Raw genomic sequence first — 21,341 nt, forward strand, 5'->3', positions numbered from 1 at the left:
AACAGATTTACCAATCTACCTCCTCTCTCTGTACCTTTTTGCTAGAAAATCCTCTAGGTCTTTTAAAAATGTTTTTTTTTTTTCTCCTATATTAAGACTGCTTTAATGTTTAGTTGGCTAAACCTGCAAAGTTGGCACGATTGTGAAATTAAAATCTGCTGTGAATCAACATTGCATAAACACAGAAAAGGCAACATTTGGTCTCCAATACTAAAAAAAAGTATTTTCTCTTTGGGAGGTTCACTGATGACTGGTTCTCCCTTTAAGCCTCTTGAAGTAAGGTGTCTACAACAGTGCAACCACAATTTTTGGATCTGTAGTCAGTGAGGGTAGTGGTGGGGCATTTTTGAATGAGAGTCTCTCCTTATCAGCAGGATGTGAAATAAAATAAATATCAGTAAGTCACTTGAGAGTTTTAACAGATTTGCAATAATGGAATTACTAGAACTATACAAAATTTCAAGTCATGCTTTTAAACAAAGTAAGACAAAACGTACCATGTAAAACTAGAGTTTCTCTAGAAAGGAAAAATTCTTTGACCTTGAATGTGGGGTACTTAATGCAACATGCAGTTAATTCAGTAAGAGAACCCTTTGATTTGATTAAAGTAAATCATGAGGCACATTGCAGTTAAACCTGGTTTAGTATGTAACAGAATAATAATGGAATAATGGAGATCACAGTTTCACAGAATGCAAGAACTACTAAGAATCACAGAACAGGGACAAAGTCTTTATCAAATAGTAGTCAGCTTTCTCCTTTTCATCCCTCCGACTCTCACACCTGGCACAAACACATTCATCTTTGTGGTTTCAGTGATAGGACTGTAATGGCACTACACAAGCAGATTGTGGCCATGCAGAGACAATTAGGCAATACAGACATCTCCAGATGAATCTAAAGCTAAGGTAGTGTTCATTCAAGACTCAAGCCCAGTCCCCAGGACTCGCAGGTTCACACCTCCTCCCACTTAAGCAACCCTCCATCTTTGTCCGTCGGGTTGTGCTGAGCAATGGGCCACATTAAGGCCATGTGCATCCCGACTCTTCAGCTCTGTCCCGTTGGCTTCGGAGTGCAACTCTGAGGTACCTGATAAGTCAGATCCTCAGTGGGTGTGACCTGTCCAGTGGCATTCTTCGGTGTATCGTACGCCGACCTCCCTGACTGGCCACTGTCTGTCCCTGTGTGAAGGGAGGTGGGCCCGGCCCCCATGAAACTACACACAGTGGTGGGCTGGTTCAAAGAGGAGCCCCCTGACGGGTGGCAACCCATATCAACCACAATGGGTGTGGCATATTCAGATCCCGAAGCTGGCAGGGGTTCTGCATAGGCGTGGTATACATCTGGTGAGATGGGGGCATCGTACAGGTCCGGATCTGAGTATCCTGGGTCAGGCCCCTCGTCTGGTTTAAAGGTTGAACGTGCACCTAATGTTGTAACACCACTCACTAGCGGCTGAGCATATTCTGAAAAGACAGCATGTTACAGTATATTAATAACCAGGGATATCTTACAGTTTATAGGTAATCTGGTGTCTAAACATTCTGCAATATTCCAAACAATTCTCCAGAAGCCCAGTTTCTATAAAGCTGCACAACTAAAGAAACTCGGTTGTGGGCAACAATCACATTTCAGTGCAAAAAAAGAAAGTGTAGTGTATTTAAAGAAAAACGGGAGTATGCATGTAGTCTTCTGTGCCTTTTGCATTTGCTTAAAAGACCCAAAGTATGCAGATACTTTGACTTATTGATGATAATTGATGCGACATTACATAAAAGGAAATATTAAAACAAAAAAGCCATGATTTAACAATTAAAAAGATTCCTCATTGAGATTCTGGTCACTATCGCACTTAAGAGCAATGCCATAAGAAGGTCTTGTATTGTTCCTATCACATGGACTACTGGATGTCAACTTAACCTATCTACATTCTCAGGTTTGTATTCATTTTCACACGCATTAAATCACACTAAATGTAGGTTACATACATAAAGTAAACAAATTGAGCTAGTGTTAGTTTGGTATGTCAAAGCTAGCTGTTTTTGGAGAACTCTGACTTTTGCGTGAAACATCTGATCCGTTATTAGGTAGGCCTGCATGTCAAAGGCACCCTGTGACGTATTTGACCACCAGTGGCACTATAGAGCAGTATTTTTACAAGTAGGTCTCCGTTACCTTGTAGTGTGCATGTATACAAGGACCAAAATGCATGTCCATGAGCATGCAAGTGACATGATACATATTCCTGCTACCAGTTTCACGCTATTAACCCTCATCAACACATGGTGGCAGTAAGTGTAACCACCTGCCAACAAATGCAGTTAAGAAGAAGAGTACAAGCTGTAGCAGTAAACATGGATGTGAGCAATGTACATTTTTGAGTACAAAAACATTGCTTTGTTTATGGATGTTTTAAAGCTTGCATTCAACACTTTTGTTAGACCTCAAAGAAACACACAATGTGATTTGGAAAGAAATGCCGAATGTAAGAAGTTTTTTGTTTACAAGAAAACTCCACTGTGCACCTTTAAATCATTGCCGATGTTACTGGTGTTTACCTCAGAGACTAGCCATGTCAAACAAGAACAGTGGAGTGCATTTCTTATTTCCACACATTTCTGTATACAATAGTTGGCGGCTGTAGGCTGTAATGTCCTTTTTAAGACAGTATAGCTGGAGAGGTTTCACAACTTTCGGGGATAAAAGTTTTGCAAAGTTTTACGAGAAAAGAAATGCACTCAGCTTTTTTGTTGTGCTGTAAGGATACACACATTTCAGTGACAAACACTGAATGTAAATTTTTTTTGTTTTTTTCACAATTAACACTCAACAGGGTACCTTTAATAGCTGCCAAGTACCCTACAAAGAAACAATGAAAACACCTGTCAAGAAACAAAAAAAAAAAAAAAACAAGCTGCTTGCAGTAAGAACAGTTGATTATTTCAATAGTCACCATGTTGGACAGTGTTTACCTGCAGGCTCAGCATGTAGTCTCGGTACAGCATCTCTCCCTGTTAGCCGACCCACCTCGCTGCTGCTGTACCGAACCGAATCCTCAGTCTCCACCATCTTAGAAGGCAGCAGCTGCTTCATGCTCTTCCACCAGTCTACAGTAGAAGCAGAAAGAAATGCACAGAGCTGTACCAGCAAACTCTCACATACAGAGCTGAGAGCCTATAATGCAGAGTGATGAGACATACCTGTGCGATCCCAGTGAGGAAGATCATATGTTCCTTCAGAGCTCTTCTTCCTGTGAACAGGGAAAAATAGAGAAATGGAGGCAAAAACTGAAGTTTTTAAGAGGCTTTTTCCCCTTTTTTTCATTAACACATGATAACGAGAAGAATACACACCTGTTCCTCCAGTGCCAAGCACAAACCACAGTCAAGATGAGAGCAGTCAGAACCATGGCCAACACCGGAACCAGAACTGCTGCCAGCGCCACATCTAAGAGCAAAGATACTACAATAAGCACCAGATGAAAATTGTCTCTCTTAGGGATCAAACAAGCTCTTTTTTTTTTCTTTTTACTGAAGGATTGACGCACCTTTGCTGGTGTGGGGAGGCATAGTGGTGTTCCTTATGTCTGGGGTGTGTGTGGTTTGGCCAAGGTGAGGTGGGCGTTTTGTACCCACAGGAGGTGGACTATGACGAATAGTGGGTGTAGTCCTTCGCCCCGGCTTCACTGTCCAAAAAACAACCCAAAAAAAAACTCACATCTTAGATTCTTGGAACATACAAGTCTCTTATTATGGGATATTTATTTATTTCCCATTCAACCAAGTTTGTTTACCTGCAGGAATTTGGCAGCCGAGCAGCTCCAACTTGAGTGCGATTCTCTGGTGCCATAAAGTGGGATTTATCCTCACAAACCGGGCCTCAATTGGAGGTATGAAGTTATTCCTCACCTCATGCAGGTAGTTGATATTACCTTGGAAAATCTACCATAAAATGAGAACAAATTGTCTTACTTGGGCCAGAGATTAAAACCTGACTGTAGGCCAGTGGTAGTATTTTTGAAGAAAAAAAGTTTATCAGAGCAATTTCTTGTCTCAGACTGTTCAAGAGTTCTTTATTGTCCCTCGAGGGGAAATTTAGTTTACAGTAGAGGGCAGAAAACACACAAACACAAGAGGACATCGTGCATTGATCGAAATAGTTGCAGCAAACAACCAAATAAAAGTGTGAACAAATGCACTATAAGCCATAAGCTGATTGTTTTCCAACTTGGCAAGCTAATTACTACTTTCCTCGACACAATAAGAGCCTGTGAGAATCCCAGCATAAAGCAGCTTGTAGACAGCAGTTCCAGCCTAACAACCTGGCCACTAAATCCATATCCATTCATTATTAATGCCCAAGTGCCCTGACTTGTCTACCACAGCACTTAACTCAAACCACTGACTGCTCTCATTTCCTGCCATAAACATCTCTTCGTCGATACCAGTTGCTATGGAAACAATTCAAGTATGTGTCCCTGCAGCCTTCTAAAGTGACATTTTTGTCCATTTGCACTACTTTGAAGGAAAAAAAAGAAGAAAAAAAAAAAGAATAAAAGCCAATGACGTAACAGTTGAGCAAGCATGGTTTATTGATTTTGTGATTGTATTACCTTGTCTTGTGTAGAATTTGTTTCCTTGTAGATGTACCATTGCTGGCCATCGTTACTGTACAGGACCCGGTATGCTGAAATATAGTACTGATACTCTCTCAGGTTAGAGCCTGTGGTGATGATGCCTGGTTGGGAAGATGGCAGAAACAAGAAGATGACAGCTGACTTGACCCTAAGCTTAAACAAGACTGAGGCTGTGTCTGATACTACTCCCTACTTACTGTAACGTGCGCTTTGTTTACCGTCTACCGCTTAATTTGAATTGAGATGAGATTGAGTGTGTAAATCTTTATCTGGAAACGCTGCCTTCACAGAAGACATCCTCGAGCATCACATTTAAAAAACGTTTCATGAGGAATGTAATTGTTTTAAATAGCCAAGTGTTATCTCCCATGTGTCTTACGTTCTATTTTGTTGCGCTAGATGGGATTGTTGTTAACGAGTGATGTGTGTCCTTATGTAACTATGTGATACCCATCTTACGCTGCCATTTTGGCATAAATAAATAAATACACTATATGGTGCCCCAAAAATCACACAATTGAACAAAAAAAGTAGTGTCCATGTCATGTACGCTACTTCCTGCCAAAGTGTAATATGTCGCATTTTATTAAAGTGAAAATTACCGTTGTGCAACCCTGTCAGTGATGACGCAAAATGACGAATAGTAAGTGTCCAAAATCTCAATTAACTGCTTACTGTTGAGTAAACTAGAGAAAACTAGAGAAAAAGTCAGGGGATCATCCAAGCCAGTAGGATTTCTCCTCTGGGGACTATGAATGAATGAGCAAAATTTCATGGCAATCCATCGAGTAGCTTTTGAGATATTTCAGCCTGGATCAAAGTGGTGGACCAACTGACACTGCCGTCCACAGAGCATTCAACAAAGACGTTTTCTCTAGCTTCTCAATCACATTGAATTTCTTTTTTTTTTAGGGTTTTGTCTCCAGAGCACACACTCAATATTTCATGAAATCAGTTTGGACCAAAATTGGTGGACCAATCGTGTGATTCTGCCACTCCTAAAAATGAACAAGTATGGTAAAACCTTAGGGAAAATTTTGCTGGAGAGCCTTATTCTTGGCTTACAGTTTAATTAAAGATAGTTGTTAAAGTGTATAGTAGTATCAGTGAGAGTATATTTTTATATCAAGGTATATTTGTGATTGTGTACCTGTTATCCTCTTCTCCCTCTTGAGATCGACCTGCAGCCACTGCTGCTGGTCACTCTGAGAAGGCGCCCAGGGCAGCCCGGCCTTTTTGAGGCGTGCCCCTGATGGCACCCACTCACTGTGCTGACCAAAGACGTTGTTCCACTCCCACACAGATGAAGCAGAGAGCTGAGTGTCTGCAACACCACCAGACTCCAATCCCAGCGTCCCGTAGCAGCCTGCAAACACAGACAATATTACTATCATTAATAAAAATTTAAAATATTTGGGAAACAATGAGATTTAGCAGGTCTTAATATAACTTCTTTTAAAGTGTATGTAATTCCACAGTTTCATTTGGATGAGGGATTCCTGCTCCAAATCGAAACATTTAAAGGACTTCTCCCAGCAAACCTATTATACCTCGTAATGGTGCTTTATAGAAAAAACAAAACTAAAAAATAAATCAGAAAAACTCACCATTGGTCCTGAAGGTGAAGAGGCTGTTTGACAAAGTTCCTCTAAGGAGAGAAGTGTAAGATTAGAGGACACATATAGTACATAAAAATTCATTGTTTTCAGTCAGTTTTTAACCATTTTTACCACAAAGTGCCAATATTTTGACTCCCTCAAAAGGAATTTTAAAAAACAAGTTTTTGTGTTGAAACTTTGTGTAACATGATTTTGACCTGTTTTTGTACTGTTGATGAAAAGTCAGATTCCCATTCTGCTAAATTTAAAATAAACACTGCTAAATGCAAAGTTGTTTCTTTAAGAGACAGAAACAAAAGCACCTACGATTAAATAGTGGGAGCAAACTACAAGTAAATGAAGAACAGAGGGAGGCAGGTTTTGTGAGCTGTAGTGCCTGAAGTTCTTACCCAGTGGAAGTGACGTTGTTTGCCAGTGAGCCCTCATAATGAGGGATGCCCTTGCTGCTGACCACGCTGATCCTCCCTCCCACAGCGTTGGACACCACGCCTGCATGGACGGCTGCCAAGCACAGAGGAGACGACTGCAGAGCGAGAGAAGAGGAAACAGAGATTATACAGAGACCCTGCGTGTGTACCTTTCCAATTAACATAACATAGTTTTCCACTGCATCTGACCACCAAGACAGAATTATTGGACAGATTTACTTGTGTGTGAGTGTGTGATGTTTGATCGGATGTTGGTAAGGAGATGTGCAACGGTGGAAAGGGAGATCACCAAAAGAGCAAGACAGTTGTCACACTGACGTTCACTGTTTCTGGTTATTTGTCTACTTCAGTATATGCTGTAAACTTAAGTTTGTTCTGCGATAGTCCACACACTCTCTGTTATCAGGCCTGTCACGAAGTTGGCTGCAAATTTATTTATTTATTTTTTAAATCCGCAGCATTACAAGAAATTCCCATCACAAGTCCTAATACTGATACTTTGCTGCCAGTGTTTGCTTTTACAGCCTGAATGAATGATGAACACATGTTGTAGCAGGCTCGAGGCCTGTGTGTGGTGTATTAGTCCATTGTAGGCAATGTTGTAAATCAATGATTAGGACTTCTTAATGGCCATATTGGACTTTATACAATTTTTGCATTAATGTGATTAAATGTAGTGCCTTGGTTTGTATTTAATAAGCTGGATTGGAACAAAAAGAGCTTGACAGATAGGCCCATAATAGCTTATTGCAGATATATCAGCATCAGCAACAAGAAATTGCAGTGAGGAAATGCCAAACTAGGTTTGAGATCATCTAGGCATTTAACAGTGTCCTTTACATAATTTGTCCACCAGAGAGCACTGATGAGTTTATATTTTTAGCTGTAAAACAGCCCACTCAATATGTATCTTGTTTACAATTCTTTAAAAAAAAAAAACACATCTAAGGGATCTCTATTAAGATTGTTATTTATGTTTTATGTTCATGTTTTTAAAAAATTACTAAATCGGCAAATATATCGTTATCAGATTTTTTAAACTCCCAAATATCTAAATCAGTATCTCCATCAAAAATCTAGTATCAGGTCGATTATAGTTATTTTACACATTTAAAGTTTTTTAAATTGATTTCCCAGAAAATGTACCAGACAGCGATATCTATATTGCTATTACGAAGAAAATGACATATTTCATGATCAACCGTTTTCTCCACAATTGCCCAGCCCTAAATCTTTGAAGAGTACTACCTCAGGTGTAGGCATTATTTGGAAGGAGTCAATACTGGCGCTAGGTATCTGTGGCAGAAATGCAGGCGAAGTTCAAGAGGTCCTAAAAACCGTTCCTGGAAAAGTTCCTGTGCTGAAAAATGGCCAATAGGTTGGGATGCTCAAGGATAGGTTGATCATTTTTGAAGTCTGTCTTAAAACAATAGTCATGTGCCCTTATACAAAGATTGAAACAGGTTTTGGTTGCTGTAATCATTCCTCCCTTTTCATGCTGAACATTTAGATATCCCTTTCTAACATGCTTTCAAATTAAGTGACAAAATCTTTAGTCCTCGTTTTGTGCAAAAATGTATTTATCTGAAGCTTATGAGACTTAGTCATTCTGAGTTATTCAAATCAAAACGTGAGTGTCTTTTTAATTCTAAAATTCCTTCTTTGTGTTCGCTTGATGAGCGGCAGTGGAAGCATAGTAACAAAATGAGGGCATTTTGTACTAAAAAGACTAAAACTTTGGAAGATATCCACTTGATCTGTTTAACTCGAATGGTTGAAGCATCATATTAACTTCAGATAAACTTTTCAATATCTTTTGCGCTGAAGGAGTGTAGATTCTGTCCCCCATCGCTTACATTGGGAGCATGTTAGGGAAGCGATCTCTGAATGGCCACTAGGAGCTTGAGGAATGATTACGGCAAGCTAAAACTGTTTCAGTGTTCATATGGGCGATATGCCTAATACTGACTGAACCTGTACTTTTATTAAACAGTACTGTACCATTTGGGACCGTTTGCAGGTAAGTGAAAGGAAACAGACACTACTGTCAGCTCTCAACCTTCAGACTGAGGCAGATAAAGGCCGATGAGTCAGCATGAAGTCACTTCTCTGCAGAGAGAACACCGAGTGGCATTGGTAATGATTCACAGCCGGCTGCATTCCTGTCCAAACCTGCTGCCACATCACTGGGAAAAGGACAAAACCTGAATCCTCTCTGGCCACAAGCTCCTTTCCATGAACAGCTGCTTGAGTGAGGTGGAATTTTATTACTGGAAAAGGCCCACACTGGAATTCACAGCCGACGAGATTGTGGGAAAACTGTAGTGACCCAGAGAGTGACAAGCACATGTACACATGTATTCGCACACACTCTCACACACATGCACAGCAGTCACATGCTGCCACAGGCAATCAACACTTGCCCTGTGACTCTTGAACTTCCCAAAAACACGTACTACATCCTAAGCCCACCAAAACACACAAACACAACACAAACACATTACACCCAAATCGCCCCGCCCCCCCTGAAACTGCACAAGGAACACACACACACACAACACATGATGGATGTGATGATGGAAATAAAAAAGAAAAACCATCACAGAAGAAAGAAAGATACTGAGGCAGAAAGAGAAAGAAAGCTGAAAAGCTGGTCTGTCTGTCTGGGTGGGGCAGCTGATCCCTATGTGATACAGACTCAAGAATGCATAATACATTATCAGGCCTCCAAAATCACTATCATATTACAGCCTAATGATACAGCAGACCCCCAAAACACAAGCATCAATGAATCACATTCATACATACACAGAAAACCAAGGCATGCATACGCAAAGGTTTTCTCCAACTTCTCAATCACACTGACTAACTCTCCAGCCTTTTGCCTCTACAGAACACACACACCCCCAACACACAGCTCTGCTCGGCACCCTCTTGCAGCTGGACTGGATTAGAGGGTTATTATTTTCGGCCAAACTATTATCTCACCTCCCTTTCACCCACTGACCCTGCCCCTCCTCTGTTCCTGTGGGGCGCTTCACTCCCTGAAGCACACCCTCACACTCCTCCCTGTCCTCCCATCAGCCAGCAACACCCCTCCCTCCCGTCCAACAAAAACCTCAAGCTCTGAACATGAGGTCATCAGCCAGAGACTTGGCACCCATGACCTCACACGCAGCGGGGGTGCTTGTGAGGTCATCAGCCCAGGACTCGCATAGCGCGGAGCGGGGGCCCGTTTACACGGGAAATAAAAGGAGGCCCTTACTGAATCAAAGTGAAAGATATGCCAACTTGCAGCACAGTAATGGATGAAAATATGAGTAAGCAAACACTGATGATGCGGTGGTTCGTGTGGGTTTACTCTGGGGGTTGAGACCAATGGGGGCACCATGACCCACCTGGAAATGTGATGCTGAAAATAGCGACCACCACAAAAAGAAAAAAAATCCTGCAGTGCGTGCAAAAATATACTGTATGTACTCACCTCTCTGTATCCATTTGGTATAGTTCCAGAAATCTCCTCAGTAGATGTCAGGCAGCCCGCTGGACAGTATTTACTAAGGAGAGAGAGAAAATACACATTGTGTGTCTGACAGCTTGATCACAGCACAAATATGTTCACAAAGCAAACGTTGTTTACCTGAACTCTGCCTCTGGGAAATCAGTTCCTTTGTCCAGGCAGGTGATTAGATCTGCAAGGGCAAAGAAACAATGTCAGAATTGGTTTGTCACAGACTGACACAAACTTAATGGCAACCACTAATCGTTTCAGTCATTTAATTGCTGGTTCCACTTTCTCAAATGTGAGCATTCGTCTTTAAAATGTCAAAGAATGGTTGAAAATGCCCATCGAAACTTCCCACTGCCCAAGTTGAAACATTTAAATTGTTTGTTTTGTCCAACCAGCAGTCCAACCAGCAGTCCAAAACCCCAAGATATTCAGTTTAATATCATCGAAGACCAAGGAAACCAGAAAATATTCAAATTGGAGAAGCCGCTTAAAAAATTACATGAAGAAATGATTTTGTGTCGACTACCCAATTGTTTCAGCTCAACCCTAAACACATCAAAGGCGTACTGCATACGAATGTGAGGGTGTGTTGGGGGTTCCTAATGACATGAGTGTTTCGGTGTCGAAGCACACCGCATATGTCCAACAGGATGGTGTGGGCTGCTGGGAATTCTATGTAAACCCTGTGGTGGTGTTCATTCTCTGTGAGTCTTGACCACATTATCAAAAAACCAATATATCCCGTAAACCAACCTGTGAGTCAAACTAACAAATACCCCAAACCCCCACAGGTCGCCATGGTGACTGATTTACTTAGCTGGACCACAAAAAAAAAAAACTTGCATCAGTACTTTGGTGGAAAAATTAGATGGACTCATTGACGGACTTGTTTGCCTCCCATTGTGATTCAGTCACAATGGGAGGCAAATCAATTATTTTCCTCCTGCGGCCACGTCACTGCTTTCCTCTTCTTGTGGCTTCATCCATTTATCTGAAGTCACTGAATATTTTCCACAAAACAAAGCGAGCCCTTCAAAAACAGAAATCACAGTGCTTACCAACATCATTCTTATTAAAGAGATAGAGTGCCAATTTTAAGACCTCAAAATCTATTTCACTGCCTTATGGGCTACCACAGTACTACAGTACAATAGCTTGGGGGGGGGGCAGTTTGTATCAGATGAATTATATCTATACCAAAGTTTGGCCTTAATCTTTTTTTGTTTTATTTAATCAAAGCAGATCCCACATAAACCATTTTTCCCCCCTGGGTTATTTGTGCAAAGGCCCTCTAAGCTCATTTCGGCCAAAAAACAAACAAACAAAAAAAAAAAAAAGTGATGCATTTGAGAAGTCAGGGTTCATTTTGTTTTTGTAAATCAGCCTAGAAACTCAGATGACATGTTGCTATTTTTCATTAAGTCTATTAAGTGTTCTGTGGAAGGTCTGCATTAAGTATGCAAATTACAGAATGAGTGCTAAAGTCAATGAATCAACTTATCAATTAGTCAAGCAACAGAAAATGAACTGTCAACAACTTTCATAATTTATTATTCATTCCAGTGATTTATCAAGACAAAAATGCCAAAGTTCTACTGTTCCAGGTTTTCAAATGTCAGGATTTGCTCCTTTCCTCCAGTTTATGTCTTTGTTAAATCAAAAATCTTTGGGTTTTGGACTGTTGGTCAGATGAAAACAAGCATCATCTTGCCCTCAGGGAAAGTTAATGGCCATTTTTTTTCACTATTTTTGACATTTTTCAAAATTACTGATTCTTCGAAAAAACAAATCAGATTAAACTAAAATGCAGCTAATTAGTTACTTCTTGATCGCCGAGCGTCTGGTACACTAAATGATGAGCCAAGACAAGATGCACCAGAAGACCTGATGCCGTCTGTTTGTGATTAAACATGCTTCTTCATCATCATGTGTTTTGGTTTAAGCCTGTTCTCTCTCTCTCTCTATTAGTTATGTTTGTAAACACAGCAGAGAAACATTTATTTCCAATTATAATCAGTTGAGCAATACAACATGTTGATGTTTAATCTGTAACTCAAAGTCTTTAACCATGGATGTGAATATTTACTTAGTTTTGAATATTAGGACATTATGAATTGGGCATTTAAGCAATTCAAGACCTTTTATTTTTATGAATAACATCCTAAATGGCATGTAGAATGTTGTCAGTGTTACTTGCATATCATCATGGGCAAACCCCACTCAGTTTTTGTTTTATTTTGTTACTGATTTTGTTGAAAAAAAGATATGAATCCCTTCCTAAACATTTCATCACACAGAAAAACCGGTCAATGTAGCATGTGCTCCATTTCCTTGCTGACAGGTGGAAGTAAACGCTCCTAGCTCCACTACTGGTTTAGTAGTTGGGCTGCATTACTGCATGTATGGTGCTGTAAGCACAGAACGTGATCTAGTTGGCCAATATTGGCTGTGTTTGAAAAACTGTTGCCTCCATTCATCCAGTGTCCACTTTATTAGGTACACCTGCACAGTCTAATGCAATCCAACACACCTGTTCTGCCAAAAAGTATATTTTCATGATGTTCAGAGTCCGTTGACACCGTCAAGAGAGGTGTTACATTTCCATGATACGTTTTAGCACTTGGGTTATACTTAGTGATAGTGTTGTACTGGACTGCCTAATACTGTGAGGTGCTTCTAATATTCTGCGCCCCTCACGTAAATAGGGAGGACAAATGATTAGAGACACATCTCAATATAATGCAGCCCTGGACAACAACACCTTTGGCTATGGCCTCAGTAATAAATATATAATTGAATTTTTACATTTACATCAATGGCACCAAAAACTGAACATTATAAACTTCTTACAGGTAAATGTTGTGGCAGGGCTGTTGTAATGTACTGTGTTAGACTGTACAGCTGTACCTGAGTGTAAATACTGTACAGACCACAGTTCATGTTAACCTAATTTCCTACAGTAATGATGAGTCACTACTGATTTTGATGAATCATAAAAGTCCTTGATATCCACTGATTATTTTCATCTACAAACCACTGTTAGGATTGGGTGACAGAAACTCCCTCTCACATAGTAATCACATCACATCACTATCACATGCAACTTAATTATGGCACTTCTACGGTAAAAGCGATATCGCATTAGAGAGCAGCTGGCGGCTTCTCACAGAGGGCAAACCTTATAATAAAACCACCAAATATTATCACTTTCCACTCTGTTACTCTCACTTCCTCTCTCGCCCATGCTATCATTCCCCTCCACTGGCTTCATGTTGTCATTGACTCTTCTCACTTCCTGAAATGTCTGTCTGCCTCTATCCCTCTCTGGTATGTTTTACAAGCCACACTCCTCTGAAACCCAAACGACAACAAATAAACGACAAATACGGTAACAATAAACTGGATCTCTCTTCCCATTTAGCATCTGTAGACGTGGAAGGCTGTTAAACAGGTATGAACACCTGGTGTCAGAAGGCGGCCGGTGCTCTCTGTTCAGTACTGTCTGTTCTCTCATTTAGTGGAAAGAAAAACCAAAAAACAAAACAATAATTGGAAACGATACCCGTAAGCATGATGACCCTGCAGACTGCAGCAGGAATTCCAGATATGCGGCTGATCAGAATATACCATTCTCCACAGAGCAGCACCCTATCTGCCGTGTGTGTTTAAATACACACTCAATGGCGAGCAAACACCACATTGTAAATGCTCCTCTCATTTGCCCCTCGAGTATCACAACCAAAAAACAACAGACACAGTTCTCCATTCAACTCAACTTAATTGGTCACTCTCTTTTTCATTTTATTAACCACAGACATCTTCTTTGATCCAATAACATACGTTGGCCCTGATGACAAAACACATTAACAAAACAGAAAATACAACAGCGTTTTATAAAACACACCATGTTGTTTTTCCTGAAATGTGATTCAGAGGTACAAAACTTTGGAACCAATCCAAAATGGAACAGTGGGAAAACATACCCCAAACCCGACATGAATAAAGTAATTTTCAAAAAGACACCTAATCCAAAAGAGCCCGGAGGATAGTCAGTCCTGATCCGAATTTACCCAAGAATAATTAGACTAGATCCATAATGTTGTCAACCCAAATAGAAAAGACAGCACTTTCCACTTCACCTCAAAAAAACACTTTTTGTTATCCAGAGCAAAAGCAACATGGCTCTGGGGACGGCAATGTCGCACACTCGCTATCTATCATCTAACTATTGGATGGTTTACCATGAAAATTTGTGCAAAAATCCATGGCCCTAAGATGATTAATCCCACTGACTTTAGTGATTTAACTTTTCCTCTAATGCCAAAAGCAGGATCCAGTTTTGACTTTGTCCAAGACTTTTGTTTTATGACCAACAGAGACGTGTTGCTGTCAAAACATTTGTTAGCTCCAATTTCCATAATTTCATGTTTCAACTTGGAAAAAAAAAAAAATATCAGACCACAGGATGAAACCTGGCTTCATGAATTCCTACAAAGCCTGAGAGTATGAACCTCCTGAAAACCCAAAACTGCACAGTGATCAAGCCACAGACAAAGCTGTTTTTGATGGTCCTCAAAGTGGACATAAGAAGAGATATAAAGTTTTCATCCAACAACACTGATTAAGTTGCCAGCTTTCTGAGAAACACACACATTAAAGATCTGAAGTCTTTCCAGGACAATCTAATTACTTCAGAACTGATAAAAACATAGGGATGTGGTGCAGAGTGGAACAGCTGTGACTTATACAGCCACACACGATCTCCAAAGCAACTTTTACACCCACGGCCAAAACAGAAAGGTAACCAGGCTCGACAATGAGATGACTTCAACGAAACATCATTCCTGTAGCCCCTGCAGGCTGGGACCTACGGCTGATCAACAGATGAGACACAATCAGGTGAGTAGGCTGAGATCTTTTTACCTGTGTGTTCAGTGGTGGCGTAGGACAGGTGGAATCCACGTCCGGTGTGGTGGGTCCCACTCATGAACTGGACAGTGGCCTGGTTGCCAGCGGACTCGATCAGCTCTTTGACCTTCAGGCCCAAACCGCAGTACTTCACTGTCAAACAGCACAGGCAGCCACAGGAAAAGACAGAGGAGATACAGGTTTCTGGTTACTCAAACAAGCCTGTTTAGTTTAACATATATAACAACAAACATGCCATTCGGCAAGCGTTATATTGGATAATTATATAGCAAGAATCCTCGAATAGTCGCTGATGTGAATACCCGGGCTGTACATCACAACAGCGTGTTTCCCATAAGATCTGGGGCAGGACGACACCAAGTTAAATTTAAGACTTTTAAATTACTTTTCGGTACCACACAGAACGTAATTTAACACCCATTTCACATTCATACCAGCTAAAGTATGATGGAAAACCACTAGGAACCATATAGTCGATAATTATTTATTATTAGATCACATTTTTCCAGTACTTCCAAGCAGTATATAACAGTAATTTGTAGTTATATAATTAATTTAATTAACATGACCTGGACCCAGACAGGCAGCAGAAAATGGATGGATGGATTATGCATTTTTTAGCTTTTTTTTTTTTTTCCTAAAATTGACACTTTCCAATAATAAGTTAATCTGCTTTATAGCTACTGTAAATCGCTGTAGTGACGGCGTTTGCTACAGGGTCTGATGGTGCCCACTGAAACTCCACAAAAAAGGTCGCCTGCACAAACAATACACTATTGCAACAACCTCACTTTTAGTTTATATGTATAATCCATCTCCTGATAGCCTGCAATCACATTTCAAAACCATTTTCTAACCAACAATACTTACTATGGCAGGCAACAGAAAATATTTAAGACTTTTGTACATTAGATTTAAGCCTTTTTAATTCCATTTTGAGGTGACTAAATTCAATGCTTTTCAAGACATTTTACAGCCTGCGGATACCCATGGACTATACTTTTAAGTCCGGAGCATTTCAAGAAATCACCCGAAAACACTCAAATATTCTCACAGTGAAGCGCAGCTACAATCCTACCTTTTCCCAGACTACTTAAAAGGAACTATTCAACCAGGTTATGGCAGATCATGTTAATACCTTCTCCGATTTTCTGACATAACCTAATTTCTCCAAATAATTTGGTTCCTTCTGTCTATGTTAACATACAGACAGTCAAGCAAGTATTGGAGATAATGATAAACATTCAGTTCAAGAGATGTCTGATCACGCTGAATAGAGAGAAAAGAGATGGTCTCCCTCAAACCAGTTCCAGTCTACTCCAGTGGCTACTTGTCAGCCTCACCAATCTCACTCCTCTCGGGTCCAATGCCGTTGTAGAGGCGGAGGTAGTTGACCTGGCAGTCGCTGTTCTCTATGTCCAGCTCGGCAAAGCGAAAGTGGATCCGGTTGCCGCGCGGCACACTGATCTCCCACTCACACACCGTGTTGTTGGGGTATGTCACCGGGTAACCCAGAGAGGACAGAGTCCCACTGCTGGGGCCAAGCACACTGGGACCACAGCCATCACCTGCAGGGCAACACAAACAACAACCACAACAACAGGTTCAGGGAAAAGGAGGCGGGAAGAACCAGCTCGAACCAAGAGTTTTGCTGATTTCAGATTTTTAAATCAAGATTTATGAAACAAATTCAATTTTGGTACTTTTTTCTAATTTAATTAATGAACAATACATTATAATAATAGTAATACAGCCATGTAAATTGGAACACACACTGTTCATTATTTGTTTATTATGCTTACTATTTTGAAGCACAAATTCTAAATGTTCTCTGTATCCAACTCCTCCACTTTGTGAGAACTTGCTGCTTTTCTTTATTTATATCATTGTATAATGAATATCATTGGGTTTAGGGCTGTTGTTGTTGCTCGGAAAAAGGAGGCATCTGATGTCGCCTAGGACTCAGGAAATTCGGGTTGGACATTTAGCATTTTCTGAAATTTTAAAGACAAAAAGATGATTCAGTCAATGGGAAAAATACTCAGCAGATTAATCGATGATGTAAATGACGGTTAGTTGCAGCCATATTCCGACATTTGTTCTTCTTTCACAAGGCTTTGCATGTTTGGGATTTGTTCGCGTTTCTTTCTGCAGGTCAGGACATCAGGTAAGTGTAAATGCAACTGGCTTAAACAACTTTAGACTAGGCCCTGAAGTGTAGTAGGTGAGAGATATCTGGGTTGGCTGTAGCTTGAATCACGGGGTCGGAGGTGTGACTCCCGTCCACATGTTGAGGTCTCCTTGAGCGAGACACTGAAGCCCTAATTGTGCACGAATGTGGGGTTAAAGGAATGTAATTTGCTTTGGATAAAAGCATATGTCAAATTAATGTAATGTCATGTAATAATTGAGTTCAGCAGATTGGTATTAGCATTTGGTTGGCCTTGGGTTTTACAGCCAGTCAAAACTTTTGGCTGCGCTGCACAGAACATCAACTAATTCTGACCAAAACTTAAAATCTAAGAAGCCGCTTTCTGATTATATTTGTTTCTAGCAGATAAATAGCACATAATTAAAATTTAACGACGGTTTAATGCCTCTTAAATTCAAAGTTACAACAACTATGACCTCAGGATTGTTAAGGAGGAGGTTTGTTTTTTCGTCTGGTCTGAGCTCTGAGTTGTCAAGAGAGCAGAGACATGGTGTCTGTGGATGTTGTGGGCCCATGGCTCTGAGATAACACTCAACAGTCACGCTTCATGGTGCTAAGTGGATGTTCTGTCGGCCTAGAGTTATGTAAGAGCCCCTCAGTGGACACTATCCAGATGAACAGGACAAAAACAAAACTGCCTCCCCTCTCTCTGACTCCCAAATGTTCCTGAACAACTGCATGGTATTACGCAGGAGCTCCTGAAGTTACACCTCATGCCCCCCCCTCCCCAAAAAAAACAAACCGAAATACGACTTCATTTCATTAGAAACACATCCCTCAACCTCTATCTATACAACATGAGACAATTAATGTGAGAACAATCAATTATAAGTCATGTGAAATTTAAAGTTATGACGAACTGTGTCCACGTGTTTACAGTCATACCCCCACTAGCTACTTCCCCTACCCCCCAACCTCCGACCACCTGAGGCTGGCTGTCGACTCCGAAAACATGCCAAATGTTCGTATTTAGGAACAATGTGGTGTAAAACAAACCGTCTCCAATCAAAACCTATTATGTTTTTGCCGTGGCTGTAGAATTAGGTTCACGGTAAAAATCCAAACTGGGCTACCTGGAAGGACAACAAGGCCACAAGCTCCCAAATGAGCTGTTGTCTCGTACACGGGGAACTTAAAGCCAGACTCCATTGAAAAATCTAGCAATTTGGAGGTAGCTAGCTTGTGAGAGAACGCAAATGAGAAACGGGCTGTGAATTTAAACTTTTAACAAATCCTTCATAAGCCACATGACAATTCAGCAAGCAACTGATCCACAAATCTGCAGTTACTCCTTTGCAATCACAGCTTTTCAGAACCAGTTTGCCTGGTTTAACTACACCCGTCTTTCGCCAAAAAACACCATGACGGGCGGCGGCAAGCGGTGTAAACCCAGCGGAACTCCACGTACACACGGCCATGTAAGGTAGGTTTAAGTTTGGCGGACAATAACAATACACCGTCCGCTAACCGTACGCTTATCTCTCAACGCCTAAAAACGTCCGCGTACACACTTTAAACCAGCATGGCCGCATGCGTCTGTGGCTGTGGCTGTACTCGGCTCCTCCGGTTGTCACCGCGGCCGTGTGGCACCAACCTTTCTGCGCTCGGCAGCTCTCCGTGGTGAGAATGATGAGAATCGACAGGACGAGAACCCCGGCCCCTGTCGGTCCCCTGCCCACCATTACCGCTCTGCCCATAGCAGCCTGCAGTCTGAATGCATACTGCTCGCTTCGGGACCGGCTGCACCGCTTCAACCTGTACCGAGGAAAATGAGAACAAAAAAATATATGTCTACTAATCTTCCGATTTCTCGAGAGCGAGATCCTCCCGTGGATGTCCTTTTACTTCTCGTTTCACAGTCCAGTGGTTAGCGACACTCTCACTATGGAGGTAGCTGCTCCACACACACATACACACACACACACACACATACATACATACTTACACTCACTCACGGACGGACACACACACACACACACACACACACACACACACACACACACACACACACACACACACACACACACACACACACACACACATCCAGTCTGTGGAGCTACTTCCTCTACTGAGGCTCCTCCTCCCGATCTGGATCTGGGAGACCCGAGTCCCCCAAGTGGTCTGAATCAACGACCCCAGATTTACCAACGACCAAAGGGGGCCCAACATCCCCAGGTTCATTTTATAAAAACTGCATGTAAATTCATGAATTTAAAACTCCAGTCTTGTGAGTCTTGTGGCCCTGGTTTTGTCGGGGGGCAGTGTCTCAAAGTTTCAATTTTTATTTTTGCTTTAGGACTGTTATTAAATTATTTTGTACAGTGCCTATGTGCATGTATTTCTAAATACAGTGTGTTTTATTTAAAGGAATGTAAAGGAAATAAATTTCCCCATAGGCCAAGTCTTTCAGTGTCTTGTTTTACCCGACCAACTGTCCGAAACCCAAAGATATTCAGTTTACTGTCACACCTATAGGAACATTTGCAGTTAGTACCACTTTAGCTTTATTGTTATTATTATTATTATTATCTTATTATTATTATTATTATTATTTTAGTTAAAGAAAAAACTTAAACAATTAACCCATTATGAAAATTGCTGTTTTTATTTCACAACTTTATTCTCCCCGGTGTCTTATTTCATAATGTCGATTTTCATCACAAAGTCTTTCTCTGTCAATCACGTCAAACAAGGTAGAGCCAGTCATGTGAGAGACGTGTCCGCACAGTCAGAATGGATCAGCGGGTTTCGACTGATGCATCATGTTGATGGGAAGCTTGACATGGAGCAATCGTTCAGAATTTAAGGGGATCACCATCATACACGATTATCATACACCTCAAACTTAACCCATTGCTTCTTCTTCTGTACATCATTTATTTTATGCCCTTTTCTACCTGCAGTGTGATGTTATGCAATTCATCCAGCTACACAGTTTATATAGTGTTAACTGCGCCAATCATACCTTTGTTTCTATGCCTGTTATATGTAACATTTGTATTATATAATAACATAGACACACCTTTATTTACAGTAGCGCAGTTTGGTACATTAAGGCCGGCACATTGCACATCATTAATGCTCTGCACCCTCATTTGCACTTTGCACCTACCTTTTATTTATTTATTTTTGTACTTGTATTTTAGAGTCAGATCATTTTTATTTATATAGCCCAATGTCACAAATCACACATTTGCTTCATGGGGCTTCACAATTTTTTTTTTACAGCATACGACAGCCTCTGTCCTTAGACCTTTGATTCAGATAAGGAAAAACTAAAAAAAAAAATAAAAAAAAATGGAAGAAACTTCAGAAAGAGCAACAGACTTGAGATCATTCTTCCAGGACAGAGAGAATAAAACATGACATGCAGTAGATGTTATGTGTACAGAATAGAGCAAAGTAGCAAAATTACAATATGGAAAATCAGAACGTCAATATTAATTTATATATTTTTTTTTCCCCCAGGGAAAGTTAATGGACATGGCCCAGTGGGAAAATCTTCAAAGTGACTATGTATGTGCAGCATAAATACTGTACTATACTTATACAATATATATATATATTTATTTAAGTAAATGTATATTCAGCATCTTGGACAAAATCAACCTAGCCATTGTGTTGCTGGTCAATCACTGAGACTGGGACTGAGCTAATAAACTGCCCACCCTTTATTTCTCCATCAATGAGCTGTCCTTTCAGGTATGAGCCTCTGTGCACCCAAATCTGACGCAAGAGAATATATGTGCTGGGATGTTAGAAAGGCAACCCAGCACGGAGTTATTAAAGTGAGACCGTACGGAAATACGTTGACTGTGGCTGATTAATGGATGATTAATGGATGGAATTCATACGTCCAGGCTTTGGCTGGACATTTCAGAACCAGCATAGCAATATGAAGAGACTTTAAAAATATCCACTTATTATAGTTGTACTATACACCCTCACTTGCAAAAAGCTTGGACATGATGCAACTGTCAAGAGTAACCAATGGCAACGTGTAGCA

The 21,341-nt window shown here is 40.7% G+C and overlaps 1 protein-coding gene across 2 annotated transcripts; it reads right to left on the bottom strand.

Annotated features, from left to right (window-relative positions):
• Positions 1-2: 2 nt before the first annotated feature.
• dcbld2 (discoidin, CUB and LCCL domain containing 2) lies at positions 3-19,301 on the bottom strand. Of its 2 annotated transcripts, none has more exons than XM_040149329.1 (15): positions 18,930-19,301; positions 16,467-16,691; positions 15,118-15,255; positions 10,324-10,375; positions 10,168-10,240; positions 6,645-6,778; positions 6,244-6,284; positions 5,787-6,002; positions 4,613-4,737; positions 3,794-3,941; positions 3,548-3,685; positions 3,354-3,447; positions 3,201-3,250; positions 2,973-3,107; positions 3-1,466 (listed from the first exon to the last, which is right to left on the bottom strand). In XM_040149329.1, exons 1-15 carry the CDS (start codon positions 19,030-19,032, stop codon positions 1,048-1,050), a joined length of 2,091 nt encoding a protein of 696 aa, XP_040005263.1. In that variant the 5' UTR covers positions 19,033-19,301; the 3' UTR covers positions 3-1,047. The 2 variants fall into 2 exon arrangements, with proteins under 2 accessions (XP_040005263.1, XP_040005265.1); XM_040149331.1 differs by lacking the exon at positions 18,930-19,301 and adding an exon at positions 18,409-18,521.
• Between the last annotated feature and the right edge of the window lie 2,040 nt (positions 19,302-21,341).

Source organism: Xiphias gladius, chromosome 16 (genome assembly GCF_016859285.1).
Source record: "Xiphias gladius isolate SHS-SW01 ecotype Sanya breed wild chromosome 16, ASM1685928v1, whole genome shotgun sequence".
In the NCBI taxonomy this organism is placed as follows: Eukaryota; Metazoa; Chordata; class Actinopteri; order Istiophoriformes; family Xiphiidae; genus Xiphias; species Xiphias gladius.